The sequence below is a fragment of the Euprymna scolopes genome, chromosome 30 (genome assembly GCF_053919585.1).
Source record: "Euprymna scolopes isolate OS-2025 chromosome 30, ASM5391958v1, whole genome shotgun sequence".
Classification (NCBI taxonomy): domain Eukaryota; kingdom Metazoa; phylum Mollusca; class Cephalopoda; order Sepiida; family Sepiolidae; genus Euprymna; species Euprymna scolopes.
Window position 1 is genome coordinate 91,795,681 of NC_136511.1, and position 18,185 is coordinate 91,813,865.

The 18,185-nt window shown below is 30.3% G+C and overlaps 2 protein-coding genes across 14 annotated transcripts in view; one reads left to right on the forward strand and one right to left on the reverse strand.

The window, feature by feature from the left end:
- Nucleotides 1–18,185, forward strand: part of LOC145254565 (dual specificity calcium/calmodulin-dependent 3',5'-cyclic nucleotide phosphodiesterase 1A-like) — a 1,571,136-nt gene that overhangs the window by 1,364,374 nt on the left and 188,577 nt on the right. For all 13 annotated transcript variants that reach the window (XM_080113160.1, XM_080113150.1, XM_080113152.1 and 10 more), the window contains 2 exons: nt 5,660–5,770; nt 16,300–16,440. In XM_080113160.1, coding sequence (XP_079969286.1) covers nt 5,660–5,770; nt 16,300–16,440 — 252 coding nt within the window. The remainder of the gene's footprint in view (nt 1–5,659; nt 5,771–16,299; nt 16,441–18,185) is intronic.
- LOC145254566 (uncharacterized) overlaps nt 6,862–18,185 on the reverse strand; it is a 94,800-nt gene continuing 83,476 nt past the window's right edge. The window contains exon 2 of the transcript XR_013863771.1: nt 6,862–7,381. The gene's annotated coding sequence lies outside the window, so the exon portion shown is untranslated. The remainder of the gene's footprint in view (nt 7,382–18,185) is intronic.

Consider the following 18,185-nt stretch of genomic DNA (forward strand, 5'->3'; position numbering starts at 1 on the left):
GAGTGCCTCAGACAACAAGCAATAAACTTGTTCTTTCAAAAATCTAGGAGGCAAGGTCTGGGAGGGCGAACCTTCTAGGGCTACCAAGAACATTTGTATCAGTCTGACATCAAAAAGCCTACTGAGATCGCCCAGTTTCTGTTGGAATGATTGTCAAATTTTTCGATGTCAAGGCCATGAAAATTCCCAGCATGAGTATTAACTCTGAGGGTTTTTATAATGATTAGAAGAGTCCATTATAAGTGAATGGGTAGTTCCCATAACACTTAATGAATAAAATTATATATATTACTAGCCGTACCCGGCCACGCGTTGCTGTGGCTCAGTTTGTTAAAATGGAACACAAGTAGAGAAAAGTTTGATTCTTTTTTTCAAGAGAATGTACAAATTATTTTTTTTAAACAGATGTTAAGAAAATAAACAGAAAAATACTTCCATCATTAATTATGCAAAAAAATAAATAAAATGTTGATTTAGTGTTTCAATATTATGCTTATAAATTACGATAAAACTTGCTGAGTATGCACTGTTTTACGGTTGTTGTAAAAATGGAACGGAAACTTAAATTTCGCTTCGTTTTAATCTTTCTTAATTTTTTAATTTTGCCCCCCCAAACGAATATAATCAAAACAGTAACATTCAACAATTGTACTTTATGTATATAAAACACAAAATATTTATTAAAAAAAAAAAAATTTAAAAAAAAAAGTTAATAACGAAAGGGAAATAATTCCATTTTTAAACGAAAAAGTCAGTTTGGTATATCTTTTTGTTATTTTTTACATAAGTCCAGCTTGCCATTCACATTGGAAATGTCGGCATTTATAGGTTGTCGGGTACGTTTACAATGAATAAACACTTCAATCTAGTAGATGTATCAGAATTTTTGTAGGAATTTTTTACACCCCTATCACGAAACTGCAAATAAAATATAAAAGTCTCGTAATTTCTCTTTTAAAAGTGGGTTGTTTATTTTTTTTTATGGATTATACTTCCAAAATAAACTATTAAAGTTGTTTTAAAAGTAATAGAAATATTTTTTTTATTTTTTAAAAAACAGTAATGAATTTTACGAACTCAATATTTTTCAATTTTTAAACTTTAAAAATCTATCAAAATTTTTCTATTGATTCTATTTTTACGATATTTTCAGGGTCAATGTGAAATTTTATGCTCTTTCCAATAAACTAAATATAATATTTTAGACAAACGTTTTTTTTTAAATTCACGCCCCCCCCATTTTCAAGTGTCTAGTAAAAAGTAAATAATTAATTTACTCACCAAAGTTTTATATATCACATATTGAAGAGAAAAGGTCAATAAGTAATATATTCAAATTTAAAACAAAAAAAAGTAGTGTTTTTTTAGAAATTTACCTGTAAAGTTCGAAGTTTAAAACCTTTTTTTAAAACCACGTTTTTTTTTCTTTTGTTTTTTTTTTATGAAACCTTGGTCCTAGCTCCTTTAATTGAAAAAAAAATTAGGGCTTGAATTACATTTTTCGAGTAGTTATAAGCTTGGAAAGACAGGGGGTAGAATAAGTCACGCCTCCCATTTTGAAATGTCTATTAAAAAGTAAATAATTTATTCACCAAAGTGTTATATATCACAAATTGAAGAGAAAAGGTCAATAAATAATATATTCAAATTTAAAACAAAAAAGTAGTGTTTTTTAGAAATTTACCTGTAAAGTCCGAAGTTAAAACCTTTTTTTTTTTTAAAACATGTTTTTTTTTTTGTTTTGTTTTTTTTTAATGAAACCTTGGTCCTTGCTCCTTTAATTGGAAAAAAAAAATAGGGCTTGAGTTACACTTTTCGAGGAGTTATAAGGTTGGAAAGACGGGGTGGAATTATTCACTATTTTTCACGAAATTTCTTACACACCTACCAATCTACCCATGTTAAGAACGGCTTTCGGAATAGACACCCCTAACCTTGCCAGAATACCCGAAAAGCTATAAAAGTTGACGTGTCGAATGTGAACGATGAGTTGGACGTAATGTAAAAATGTACCGAATTTAAAAGGGAACGAAATTCAAATTTCCGTTCCATTTTTTACAACCGTAAAGCAGAGCATTCTATGCAAATTTTACCTAACTTACAGTATTAATGCTATTTTTTTAAGCAAAAAAAAATATTTAGGTTTGGTTATAAATTCCTAAACTCATTTCACCCTAAATAATTTAGGTGACTGAAATAGGAATCTAATTGAATATTTAATTTCCTGAATAGTATGCGAGAATTCATTTTTCTTCAAGTTATATCGAATTCATTAATACGGACTTTAGGGGCTTTTTTCGTAATGGTACTGTAAAAATTATTTTTTATTATTACAAATTACGATGCGTTAAAAAAGCAAAAATAAATTCTTGCGTTTTTTATTTACTACTGAAAACCATAACTTTAGTAAAGTAAAACATTTTCACTAAGAGTTAAGTAAAAATAATTAGTTCATTATATTCTGCGATCATTATTTGAAAAATACTGCAATTTTCATTAAAATTCGTTAATTTCCTGATTTTTGGTGCATTTTTAAGTTAAGGGAGGAGTCAAAATGTTTATACACTTTGAGCGTCGGCATTCATTTTTCGACGAATATTTGATAGGAAAACGACCACGTGTGGTTAATTTAAATTAAATTTCAATCACATGGTTACATTATCAATAATCATGTGATTAAACCCATTGAAAATTTATCGATATTGTAAACACATTCTGTTTACATTAAGCCTGTAGTGTTTTTTTAGTGATGCAATGTTGGCAACTGAGATTTAAAAAAAACCCGCGAGATCAGGAGAAAGAAATCTCCAGAAAATCGCTAGATTTTTAACTTTTATCGTCTGAAATTTTCAAAAATCGCTAATTCCCCCAACTCCATATTTTAACTTCCTACCATAAAAAAATTATAAATATAGTATATTCAATATATAAAATGTTCCGTGTTTTATCACTATATGTTTCTTGAATTATATTGAAGCGGTTAGCTCCCAGAAGGCTTACATATTTTATCAGCTAGTTTTGCCTGTTTTTTTCAGAGAGGGTATTTTTTTTTTTTGCAGGAAACAAATCATAAACTCAAACTTTTTATAATAAAAGTTAAATTGAAATATACTGCAAATTAAACATCACAATAATGGTGCAACATATTTTGAAATTAGAAAATAAAAAACAAAAAAACTTTGTTTTAGCATATTAAAAGTATTTAGGTTGGTAGATAATTAAATTCTACTGTATTGGTATAAGTTTTTTTTTTGCTGTTGTTTCTTGCTTTTTACAATTTTCGACTAAATACTTCTAAATAAAGCAGGGTTGCTTAGATCGTATTTTAAACTAAACTTCGGAGGTTGGAATGTCCCCCCCCCCACCTAAAATGTACTTGGAAAAATCGATTTTATAGCGAGATTTAAGAATGGTTAGCCGAAAAAAGGTGAAAAACAAATAATCAATAAATAATTGTTACCAAAGGCAATAAATGCTACTTTTTTTTACTTACATGAATGAGTTTACTTTATGTTTTAAAGTATTTTCAAGCGCTTTTCTTTATTTTTTAATCTAAAATTGCGGGTGTGTGGGTGCCAAATATCTCCAAATTTTCTAGAATTCCCCGCTAGATTGCAAACGAAATCTCCAGATCTAGCAGGAAAACCACTAAATTGTAACACTGGTCACGTGACAGGAAGCAGTAATAAACAATTGTCCCTAAATAAAAAAAAAATGGCCATCGGTACAAAGAAAAAGACCTATTTATCATAGAAAAATTAAGTATAATGTTATAATTAAAAAGAAATATATAAAAACACACATAGATATAGTAAACATATTATACCAAAACGTGGAAGCCACCCGTCCAGTGGTTTTTTAGACTATTAATTGCGAACGAACCAAGAGTTACATTTTTATATATATAGATAGTTTAATAATTAAATATTTTATATCCATAAAGACGTGGCTATGTACAACTTACCAGCTGATCACACAGTTCAAGCGTTAATAGTCAGGTCTGATAACATAATATGCCAACGATTACATAATAAAAGATGGGAAATATAAGTACTACATTTTATTAGTATAATAAATTGTCTTTAGAGGATTCAATGTCAGCTTTTGACAGGGGAGCAAACTTTAGTATTACAGCTTTAAACCGAAAAAAAATACTTCTTAAACAGAGTGCGCTTCCTTTAATTATGATTTCGATTTTACTCCTCTAAATTCAGCCGAACACCATTCCATTTAACACCAACACCACTTCCTACATTGTGTTTCATGAAAATATTTCTGCATTTTTAATTATTACAAAAATGATTGCATTTTTTCTGAGATTTCTGCCTCTTCCAAAAATGTCTTCTAACTAGAGAGTAGACATCATATTCCCTCCCTTCAAAATAACTACTAACACATTATCCATAAATATCGGGTTACTCATTTACACAGTAGACAGACTGTTATTGTAGCAATAGATTCAATGATTCTGGTATTTCTATTCTGTAATTCTGTCTACTAGATAATTATAGGTTTTGAGTAGCTGCATTCACTTTAAACAAACACATTCAAAGTCTGTAATGTTTTCGCCCACAGGCAAGTATTATTCAACCGTTACCTTTTTAATTTATGTATTTTAATTTATTTTAAACGATATATTTTCATAATACAATCGTTCTTATAAATGTAAAAATATTAAATATTATGACTAAATAAAAAATAATACATCTCCAAATAGATTCCATGATTCTGGGATTTTATTGACATGCACATACCGACAATATTCAGGGAAACACTTTTTTCGATTTTATTTATTTATTTTTTATTTTTTAGTGGGGGTGTGGAGGTAATTTTCTTAATGCTACTTGTGATTACCATTGTATTTACGTGAAAAATCTCTCACTCACCCGAAAAGAATCACTGAATTGAAACAACATCATAATTTCCTCTAATTAGAAAGATTTTTCCTTCACAGACTGAATACAGAAAACGAAAAGCAAAAGAGCATTTTCAATTTTCCTCATTGTATCTTCAATTTCATTGTATCTTCAATTTCATTGGATCTTCAATTTCATTGTATCTTCAATTTCATTGTATCTTCAATTTCATTGTATCTTCAATTTCATTGTATCTTCAATTTCATTGTATCTTTTTTCATGGTTTCAAAATGATAAGTAATCAATTACTACAAATCACTCGTTTTCTTTCGTCAAAACAGCAATAGAAAAACAAGAGATATTCCACTATTCTATATTTCTCCCCTCTCCTCTCTGTTAACAAAAATTACAAAAGCAAAAATAAATGTTTGAATTTTAAGGTGGGAGATCACTTTCTGATATTAATTGAACTTACAATGATAACCAAATGTTTTCTCAATTTTTGAATAAGAAAATTGGTGGTGGCATTAATGTTTTTATTGGCAGAATTTATTTTTCGTTTTGTGGGGAGGGGGAGGGGGCCATTTAATAAAAAAAAATTATCATGATCAAAAACTGATGATGACCGATAACGAACTTCACCTGACAATCTATGCATTACTCTTTCTTTTTTTAACTTGTATCCAAAACTCATCTTAATCTAAACCTTGACTGATTCTATCATAAACCATTCATATTTTTCAAAAGCATCAGAACTCAAAAATACAAAATTGTTGATGGTTCATTTTTTTTTTTCATTCTAGAAACTTGATGACTGGTCTTTTGATGTTTTTGCAACAAATGAAGATAGCCATGCATTAAAATACGTTGGCCATGAACTCCTTCAAAAATACGATTTGCTCACAAAATTCAAGGTAAGTTGTAAGAATTAAATTGCTACAGTTCTTACATTTAGGGAAGAGTTTTTTTGTTGTTTTAATGTGAAATAAATATCACGACTATTCAGATATGCTCTTAAATTTCCAACAAATACTTCACCTTTTTCTACAACTATTTTATAATAGTCTTTGGTCTTCCACTTTTCAACATCTTTCTTTCAAAAGTAAACAATATATATTAAAAAAAAAAATTAGCACAAGTTCGAAAAAAGGGAGTGAGGTCTTAACTAACTTAATTTCTGGTGAAAACCCCTCAATATTTATTGACCATATCAATCAGCAAAATGTCTGTCATGCTAATTATACACAATGAATTACATACTTGTACCATATACAATAGGAAAAGTTATATGTGAATAAATTGGCAGAAGTATTCATATAGAAGTCGATATTTAAAAAAAGGTTCCAGGTGAAGATCAAGACTAAACCAAATGACGAATATTTTTAAAGGTTGTATCTTAGCTAGATGTTAATGCAGCTAAAGGCTGTCTGAATAGATACAACCTTTCAAACACCAGTACGCAAGTCAAGAGACTCGTCACAGTTCATTTGGACTCCATTTTCATAGTTTGATTTCCATGTCTAATCTCAGTATTCCTCATGACAAGCACTATCACACGATTGGCATAGACAAAGTACTTTAAAGTGATGCAAGTGCCAAAATAACTCTTTATTGATCCGGATTCCTATTCAGCCTGTGAATGAAGAGTTAAAACAAGTGAAAACGGCTAACGGAATGGAATGGGACAGCTGAAAAGCTTTCAAGATTTCTAGAACAATGAGTATAAGTCGATTTTTCACTTTTTTTTTAAATCAACTTGGCTAAACCCAGGAAAGTTAGTGTATCAGTATAATAAATACTTATATAAAAAAAATTAAACCTCTTACTTACACTGTTATATGAGGAAATGGCATTAAAGATCATCTGCATAAACGAATTGAAAAATATTTGTTTTTTATATATTTACCCAATAAATTGGTTAGAAAAATGATTAATTTCAATATTTAAAAAAATGTTATTTTGTTTTATTAAAATAAAATGTATAAGGTAAAACAGATAAAAGATAACTACAATTTTACCCCCCCCTGTTACCATCGACAACTCTGACATTCTTCCTTTAACCTCTTTAATTAAATTGAAACAGTGATAACATTTTACAAGATTGAAAGAACAGGTAATTTATTTAAAAAACAAAAAAACAAAAAAAAAGAAAACAAATGTGTATCCTCTTGATTAACTTATTGCATTAAATTGCTGTACGTAGGATCCCTTGAAAGCAAATAAAGGCCTCATTTGACAACACAACACCTTTGCAATTATATGCCTGTATCTTGTTTCAAACTCATACACTGATTCAGAAACTTCGGTTGTTAAATTAACTGTCCTTTCAACACTTTGAGAATGTGAGGGTGTATCTGGCAACTTCCATTCATCAGTTAATCCAAAAGTTCATCTTCAGAGAATGTTTCTGTAAATGCCGGTTCGCAAACTCCACTCTGTGAAAGGTTAATTAACTCAGACCAATGATTGGCATAAAAGTTGATGCGTGTTATTTTTAAAAATCTTTTTTGGCCGGCTCCTACCTCCTGAAAGAACATAAAAATTACTTTATTGAGCTAACTTAGAAATGTAAGCTTATCTATTTAAATGTTTACGATGAAATTGAAACAGAAATTTAAAATGACTTGACAAATCGACATGAGCAATTTAATCAATGTTATATGCATAAATTATTATGAAAAAAATTTGTTTTGCTTCTTCCCTCACTGCTAGCTCATCTGATTTTACCATAGCATTGTACCATATAATTTCAAGCAGCAAAACAAAAGCATTATGCTGTAAATTTTGTAAACTAATATGTTGAGTTTCAGATGGCTGTTTCTTGATCCTATTGATCACATTGCAATATATAGAGTTGTTGGTTATGGAACTTATTATCCTTTTTTATTTCAAACCAGCTAACTGCATATACTTCAATTATAAATCTAATGAGGCTATGAAGTTTTCCAGATATTTCTTGTGGATAAGCACCACGTGTCTATAGCACATTAGTCTGATGGCCAAAGATAGTATACATTATACAAATTTAATGAATGTTAATAAATAACATTGGAAATAAAATGGGGAGTAAATAACATAAAATCCAATCAGCTTATTAATCCTTATTCTAGAGTGGCTTATGGCTTTGGTAAGTGGTGACTGGGCCGTGACAACAGCATTTTCTTTTCATTGTTTTGACTATTGAGTATATATCCATTAATATCTTATATGTTTTTATATAGATGTGGTTCTCGGTTGATTCAGTATGTCTGTGTCGGATATATACCTGAGAGTAAAAAAAATGTAAAGAACACTCTGCTGTCACAGCCCTAGTGATGACATATTAGTAAAAAAAAAAAAAAAATAGAAATTACCATTAATTCATTATTTTTTTAATTATTAAATATTTTTTATAATGAAAAATACATTTTCTTTAAATATACAGAATATGTTTGTGTAAAATTTTTAGAATGAAAAACAGTAACTTAAATAAAAATTTACAACCTTTTTTTAAGTAATTAAGTAACTATTTACTTGCATCCCCCACAAGGTTAATCTTAGACAAGGTCAGCTTTTCATGTGGATAAAATCAGATGCAACTTCGGTTTTTAATGTCGTGAAAACCGAAAAAGAAACTCTGAATATTTTTTACTTGAAAACAATTTACAAGTTATTATGTAAACTTAAATTTTTACAACGTGACCCAGCGTCATTTAACCTCTAAAAAAAAAAAATGATCTACTTTTTTTGTCTAATATGTTTAAACATAAATAATATGAAAGAACAAATTTTGAAAAAAAGCAGAAAATTTAACATTTTAAAGTGAGGGATGAGCACCCACTCTTTGTCCACCTAGCATTCAACGAGACATGTCACCCCTAGCATTTTTTCAAGTTTGGTGATTGAGAAGAGGGAGGGAAGGCGGCAAAACATGACAAATTCAATTTTTTTTTGGGGGGGGGGTACATTTGAAACATAAAATAACGATAAAATTTAATTTTTTGCCGGGAGGGGGGGGGGTTAGTTTTTTTATGAGACCATTCTGTACAATTTCATAAACAAAACAAAACTAACAATTTCATAAACAAAACAAAACTAACAATTTCATAAACAAAACAAAACTAACAATTTCATAAACAAAACAAAACTCAAAATATGGCAAATTCAATTGAGGGGGGGGGGCATTGGTGATTACATTAGAAACATAAAATAACGAAAATTTAAAAAATTTTTTGGAATTAATTTTTGGTAAATGTGGCCTGGTAGACCAACACACAACCTAGTATTAAAAACTTATTTTCTAGGGTTTTCGGGCGCACTGAAAACGAATATCGCATTTAAAATTGAGGCCAGCAACTAGTTTCCATGATATCACAAACATACTTTTCCGCATGTTTTATGCTGCAATGTAAAGTGGCGGCCATAATTATTAATGCAGTGTGCTGAAACGGGTGTAGGGGTGATGTAATGAAATTACACGATATTGCGGAGCTAATCTTTATTAATTATTATTATTATTATTATTATTATTATTATTATAAATAACCAAGAAAAAAAGAAAATAAATAAAATAAAACATTGATTTTTTTTGTACACGCAAGAGCTCATATTTTTTCTGTGCGCACTTGCGCGTACAAAAAATTGATATTTTATTTATTATTTTCTTTTTTTTCGATTATTTATAATAAAAATAACAATAATAAAAAAGATTAGCTCTGCATTATCTTGTAATATCATTACGTCATCCCCCACCCCATTTCTGCATGCTGCATAAACAAATATAGCTGCTATTGCGAAATGAAGCATGTGAAAAAGTATGTTTGCAATATCATGAAAACTAGTTGCCGGCCTCAATTGTAAATGTGATATTCATTTTCAGCATACCCGAAAACTCTAGAAAATGTTTTTAAAGATAGGTTAAAGATGTTAGTCTACTAGGCTACATTTACAAAAAAATTAATTCAATTTATCGTGTTCTTTTATGTTTCAAATTTAATTCTCCCCTCCCCATGCAAAAAAAAGAAATTTTTCCTGTGTTTATGAAATTGTTAGGTACAGAATGGTTTCATAAAAAAATTAATAAATTTATCGTGTTATTTTAAGTTTAAATTTAACCTATGGCCTCAGTTTTTATAAAAGGATTAGGGATAGGAAAGGATGCCATAGAGGTCACAACAAAGAATACATGAAATGAATAACGTTGGAAGTATGTAGATTCTGACTCCATATAATTAAAGACAGACGAATATTGAAGATTGAGAACCGATTTTATTTACTACTAACAATTTGTATTAGGAGAGGCGAAGTGTTTGTAGGATAGAATGTGATTTAACGAAGAATGGATTGTCCGATGGAGATATTTGACAGTTTGTATTACGGTGAAATGTTCGTAGAATGTTTGCAGGTATGTACGATTTAACAAGGAATGTTCGTAAAATGTTTGTAGGTATGTATGAATTGACAAGGAATGAATGTTCGTAAAATGTTTGTAGGTATGTATGAATTGACAAGGAATGAATGTTCGTAAACGTAACTTATCTTTTGGACGATGGATGTGGTAGGGGTAGGCCGGTCATCCTGCTGTCGGTGATGTGTGTCCTGGCTTGTAACTGGAAAGCGGGTGACTTCTTTTATCAGCAGCTAGCAGCCCGACGTCTTCGTCTTCTTTTTCCTCCTCTCTCCTCTGGTTCCCTAAAATCCCTCGTTTTATAGTGGCAAACCGGCTCCCAGTGACTGTGATATTTGAGGTGTTTATTTTAGGTGCGGAGCTCTGCCATTGGTCGATAACTATTTTGTGGTTATCTTATTTTTTTCTTCCCAAGCGGAAGCGATGCGTGGAGCCATGTGCAAAAGACGATTTTTCATTTTGTCTCTCATGGTGGATACGTTAACATCCAGTTCGCTGCTAATTCTCATCATGTTCCCACAAACCCCCTCCCCCGTGCAAAAAATTTGAATTTGTCATGTTTGTCCCCACCTCCGTACCTCCACCTTCAATCGCCAAACTTGAAAAATTGACATGTTCCATTAAACGCTAGGTGGACAAAAGTGGGTGCTTATTTTATGTTAAATTTATAGAGAAAAGTGATCCTCCACTTAAATTCTCTGTTTTTTTTTTTTGTTTTTTTTTTCAAAATTTGTTCTTTCATATTATTTCTAAAAGCTGTTTAAACGTATTAGAAAAAAAAAAAAAAAGCAGATCTTTATTTTTTTAGTAGTTAAACGACGCTGGGTCATGTAAAAATTTACCAAAATATATTTTATTTGTTTTGCATAATTGAATGACGTGTTTTAATTCTCAATATTTATAAAATAAAAAATAAAATATTTATAACATTATTAAAAGAAGATAATTACATTCCACTGATGACCGGATTCTTAAATTGATATTTGTATTTTAAAATAAATATTTTATAGTATATCATTTTTTATTAACTATGACTCCATTTATTGAAGAACAGCATTAATATTTCTCATCAAAACATACATATATTTACTGAATTTATTTGCTTTAATGCCTTGTCTCAATTTTACCGGCTGGCATTGTTCGGTACCACAGTTATCTTAGCAAAATCCTAAATTATTTCACAATTTAAAGTCATTTTCCCAAAATCGATAAAATTGAAGGGAAAAATATATTATGTGGTTATTTTTTTTCTGGTAATTTGCAACTTTCTCCGCCCTCGCTCTGTTACCATTCCAAAATCGACCTACCCTAATGCATATGATAGTTGCTTCACAAAAAGTCATTTTGTTAAAATACTAGCATTTCAGCCCGGCGTTGCTCGGGTGTTTGGAGGTGTATGTTGAGCAAAAAAAAAAAAGTGGCAGTAGGAAGGCAAGCTCGAACCCATAACATGAACGAAGAAAAGAACGGGGGAAAAACGTGACGTCTTCGCTGTTACAACCACCATCAAACCGGGAGTGACGTAGGTTTTTAATTAAGGCTAGAAAATCGAAAAGAGGGGATGACTTTCGAAAATATCGACGAAAAAAGCGACCCCTCCCTGTAGAAAAGTTCCCAGTTGAGGGTGAAGATATTAATGTTTTTAGCCAATTTTTCGGTATTTTTCGTCTGAAAAGTCGAGCTTCAAACGATACTGATCTTGTGAAAATCCTTTGCCTTGAAAGTTTTAGGCAGACATGCAAACATACATACATACATTTATATATTGATAGCTCAAATTTTCGACCCAAACCGATTAAAAAGCTTGCCCTTATCTCTGAATACCCTTTATGTAAAATTTCAAATGTTTAGATCAGAAATTTCTGAGTAATTTGGTAGAGACCGCAGAGGTCAATTTCTTTTTAAGTTTGACCCCTATTATGACCCCTTAACATTTATTGTTTTGGGCTCAAATCAAGTTATTAAGTTAGATCCATGTCCAAGGAACCTATATCTAAAATTTCAAGATTGGTGGAGGAGTTTGGTAGGGTTCTCAAAGGTAAAATCGTTGAACTTTTACCCCTTAACAGCCAAATTTCTCGCCGAAAACGGATTACAAAGATATTCACAAATCTCAGTACCCTGTATATCAAATTTCGAGTCTGTTGACAGAGTTATTGCATAGGGAAATGTACACAGACACACAGACAGACACGTTCACTTTTATAGATACAAAATAGAATCTCATGGAAATAATCTATTTGTCAGATGAAATGCTTTAGATAATATTCAACTTACAAATTTTTCAATTGAATAATGAAATTTAACTTGCCCGTTCATTCTTAAAGAATAAACTAACACAAAACAATAGGAATTTCAGTTTTGGTGGCAGAAATAAAGTCCACCAAATGTCATAAACATATACTAATTTCAAAATCATACATCACTAAAACTACTAAAACTAGGAAAAGATCTGGAATTTTGCATACCTAATCAATACATATTGTAGAATGCTATATCCAAATGTCAGCTCTTTACACCATGTACTTCTTAAATAGTATCCCCAAGAATATGTAATAATTTTATGTAGTATTTTTCTACTTTGTTTATCATGGCGATGTAATTAAGTAAACGTATATGTTCAACATCAATTTAATTTTAATAAAAGTAAGAACTGCATGTTATAAACGTTTTTATACAATTGGTATTTCTTTGCGATACTGTTGAATTCTTTGCATGGCACTGATCATATTCGTCCATTTGAGGTGGTTCTGGTTCCCTTAACCCCTTTCCCCAGTCAAATATATATAGAGAAAAAGACTTCAGTTGTCCTTCTTCAATGCTTGTGGCACAAATCACTTGTTTTGCATTGTTTATTAAATTGTTGGGTACAGACTAGTTAGAAAAACTTTATTAAATTGTTGGGTACAGACTAGTTAGAAAAACACCCTCTTCTCCACATGTCAAGAAATGGGGTTCCAAAAAGTTCTCGGCATAAGTATTATTATTTTTATTTTATTGTTTTAACATCTTTATTTTATTTTTGTATTGGCTTTGTTCAAATGGCCCACAAAAACTGGAAATAAGTCATTTGTAAACAGAGTTAACACTCTGTTTACAAATGACTTATTTCCAGTTTTTGCGGGCCATTCTGCTTTACGTTGAATGTCCAGAAAAAGTCCCTTCTGATTAATGTTTACCTGTTTTAAAAGAAGCAAACTGTTTTCCAAAATAACAGAATATTTTTAACTGGTAAACATTTTAACTGGTAAACATTTAAGTTTTTAACTGGTAAACATTAATTAGAAAGGACTTTATTGTGGCATATATGTGAAGTAGAATGATTTGCACAAACCAAAAATTTAAGAGATTCGTTCATTTTTTCATACAAGAATTTGCGAGGCTATAAAATTCCTAACTTACCATTGAGGACTTATTAAAAAAATTGTCCAGTTACTGAATTCATTTGAAAAAATCACCAAAGAAGCAAGTCACAAAACTTCAACCATATCAATACCTACAATTTTAGCTTTGAGATTATTTCTTTCAAAAACTGTCCAATTTAATTCTGATATTTCTGACTTTAGTGGAATCTTTGCCACTGTTGAACAACTCAATGAATCAATGGAAACGAGATTTTCATCCCATCTAAATGATAAAAACGTGTCTACTTTCGTAGATCCAAGATTTAAATTTAAATTTCAAAAGAATTGGATTCTGCATCTTCTACTTTCTGCTGATTATAATGAAGCAGAATCGGCAGGATGTACTCCTTCAAGCTCTATTGAGGGTCAAAAAGATCAAAGTAAAAGTAAAACTGTATCTCTTTCAACCCTGTTTAATGAATTAGCTTCGAATAAGCCTACAGTAACAAATCAAAACTTAGAGCAGGTAGGAGATGAGTCATATCCCGAAACTGCAATTACAACAGAAATACAAGAATCACAATCTAAACTCAAAAGGATTAAATCCCTTATGGTTAAGTACACAAAAGGACTTGACCATTACGTAGCTTTACAACTACTCACAAGAAGTGATGATCTATTTCAGTGGTGGAAGAAGACACAGAAGACCTTACCACTGCTGAGTAAAATCTCTTTAAAATATTTAAGTGCACCACCTTCACCTTGGAGGGTGAGAAGCTTTTTAGTACAGCTGGTAATGTGTATGAACCTATGAGGAACAGGCTGCGTCATAAGAATAGAAAAAGTCTAATGTTTCTACATTACAACTTAAAAATATTCAACTTGAAATACTGAGGAGACTATAAGAGCAGAGGAGGCAGCTAGAATAGAAGAGGAAGTAGAGCAGCAGCAGATGCAGAACTTCAGGTTAAAGAATTTAAATTTGTACTTTGTAGTTGGTTTGTAATTTCTTTTTCTTATCATTATATTCATTTAAGAATTGGAAATTTTATTTTGGAAATTTTATTTAGTAAAGACAAAAAGCTATGATAGTGACCGGATACTTAATTAAATGTCAAGTTAAATTAGCAGTTATTATATTAATGTGTCAAAGGTATCTGTATGAGTTACTTAGTAGTGATGAAATGATTTAAATTTAATAGGAAAGAGAAAAGTAATTAATCGGCTGATTAATCGGTACATCCTTATATATATATATTAATAATGATTAATCGGTACACCCTTATATATATATATGCATGTATGCATGTATATTTCCTCAGGATATTACACGTGTAGACTTACTTGCTATCTCTTTTCTTTTTTACAGATACATTTCGATAAGATGCACAAATTAATTTAGGTTTAAACGTAGAGAGAAATCAGTCTAAGAAAAGCGTGAAATGTACTCTGACAAGTTCTATCCAAGTTAATCAAGAATCAACTTCCAAGAATTCACACTTCATTAATTACAAAGAAAACCTTTTTTCTTCTGTTCTGATTGAAAATGTTGTACACTCTACATAATTAACATGTCAACCATATTATTTATTTTATGAATTGTGTGTTTAGCTATTTGTTTATGTTGAACAAACCTGACACCTGGGCAACGGTGGGTAATCTCTGCTATAAAATATAATTTACCTAGAATCAATTTAAAACGTCATCACTTTATCTAATTGCTGCTTGCTGTAATATCGATTCTAAGGTATTGATCATCCGATCTCATTACCATTGTACATTTGTGCATTTTCAGTTTGCCTCAGAGAGAAATTACTATAAAAATGTTGAACAAAGAGATTGTTAATGCCCAATTTCTATTGGCTGAGAGCATTTACATATTTACAAATGATATGAATTTATTTTATCGAAATATTTATTTATTATGTAGTTAAAATCATTATACTGTTTTTTTTGTTGTTTTTTTTTAAAGTATTTCCAATTTAAAATACTTTTTAATATTATACTTAAAAGCAGCTGTACCTACCAGGCAGAAACTGAGACTTTTTCTACTTTCATTTATGTTTCACATTTTTTTACTATGCGATTGTTTTTGTTGCTGCTATTTTATTTTTATTTTTTTACCCATATTAGTTTTTAATAGGATTTTGACAGTTAAATTTAATTATCACGATATTTTTGGACATTACAGTATTAATCATACTAAAGTATTATAAAATTATGACTAATTTTGCTTAAGTCATTTTAATCACTATTTATAAAATTATATTTTAATCTTTTAATTAAATGAGGACTTGTTAAGAATTTTAAAGCAGATTAATTATCTTTACGCTTTTAAATTCTTTTCAGATTTAGAAAATAATTCATTCTTATTGGTTTTTTTCTAAGCATTAATCAAAAATTTTTAAAAAATCGAAATGCAATCAGGTGGTTTTAATTGTGTAATTAAATTATTTATTTTTAATTTATGTTACTTTGTGCAATATAATAATTCAATGAGCAATTATGAAATTTTCTTCGACACCAGAAAATTTTTTTTTTCAGCAGTTCATCATATTGCATTTTTTAATAAAAAAAATATATCAAATTTTGTTGCTTAAAAAAATTCCAGAATATTTCATTGTTATTTACAAGTTTTGTGAGTATTATTTCTTAACTTCAAATTAAATTCAAGTAAAAAAAAATGTTTTGCTTTTCTTTCTTTTTTTCACAGATAAACACATCAGCATTAGATGCGTTTCTTTTATCAATGGAGGCTGGTTATTCAAAGTATAAAAACCCTTACCATAATTTGCTGCATGCAGCCGATGTGGCACAGACAGTTCATTTCATCTTATCAAATAGTAAACTCTCGGTAAATCTTTTTTTACTCACCTATTTTTACTTTTTGTTTCTTATGCATATCTTATTATGAGCAGGTGTGCATATATCAGATATAAGGCAAGACAGATGCTAAAGTGAAAAGAGTTTTTCTGTTGTTTTTTTAATGATTATAAATTCCTATTACAAACTTTATTTGTCTTCAGTTTAATTAGATTATAACATATTTCAGAAAAATTTAATTCAGGAATATTGGTGGTGGTGGTATCAATTGATGTAATTGCAGAATCAAAAACTACTGCCCATTGGAGTTTACAAAGCAAGTATAAATAACGATATTAAATATAGTACTACATTATCTAACCAACAAAATGAAAACCCAATAATAAGAATAATAATAAGAAAATTTTTAAATTAGCACTTTCTTTTAATATAAATAGTAGAATATGTAAATTATGCTTAGAGAGAAAGTACCAAATTATGAACCTCATGAACCAAATGACATTAAACAATGACCAAGAATTTGTAACCAAATGCAGACATAAATAAATATTTGATGTTTGTATTTAAATATTGATCAAAATAAGTAAATATATGCATGTGTGTGTGAGTATATATATATATATATATATATATACTAGCATTTCAGCCCGGCGTTGTCCGTGTGTTTAAAGGTGTATGTTGACCAAAAAAAAAAGTGGTAGTAGGAAAGCAGGCTCGAACCCGTACTGTGAAGGAGGAATAGAATGGGGAAAAAACCTGACATCTTTGCTGTTATGACCACTGCCAAACTGGAAGTGACATAGGTTTAAAGTAAGGCTAGACAATCGAAAGGAGAGGTTAAAAAATATCGGCAAAAAAAGCGACGTGGAGGTAAAGATATTAATGTTTTTAGCCAATTTTTCGATATTTGTCGTCTGAAAGGCAGAACTTTAAAACGATACTGATCTTGGTAAAATCCGTCGCTTCTGTCGTAAGTTAGGCAAACATGCAAACATATATACATACATACATTTATATATTGGTAACTAAAAATTTTAGCCCCAAACCGATTAAAAAGCTTGCCCTATGTCTGAATACCCTTTATGTAAAATTTCAAATGTTTAGACCAGTAATTGTCTGAGTAATTTGGTAGACACCGCAGAGGTCAAATTTGTTTTAACTTTGACCCCTATTATGACCCTTAAACATTTATTGTTTTGGGCTCAAATCAAGTATGTCCAAGGAACCTATTTCTAAAATTTCAATTGTTTATACCGAAAATTGGCGTAGGAGTTTGGTAGAGTTCTCAAAGGTAAAATCGTTGAACTTTTACCCCTTAACAGCCAAATTTCTCGCCGAAAATCGATTACAAAGATATTCACAAATCTCAGTACCCTGTATATCAAACGTCGAGTCTGTAGATTTAAAATTGACAGTTATTGCATAGGGAAATGTACACAAACACACAGACAGACAGACAGACAGACATGTTCACTTTTATAGATATACTAGCATTTCAGCCCGGCGTTGTCTGGGTGTTTGGATGTGTCTGTTGAGCAAAAAAAAAACAAAAGTGGTAGTAGGAAAGCAGGCTGACGCCTTTACTGTTACGGCCACCGCCAAACTGGAAGTGACTTATGTTTAAATTAAGGCTAGACAATCGAAAGGAGAGGATGACTTTCGAAAATATCGGTTAAAAAACGACCCCCCTCCCTGTAGAAAAGTGGCCAGTTGAAAGTGAAGATATTAATGTTTTTAGCCAATTTTTCGATATTTGACATCTGAAAGGTTGAACTT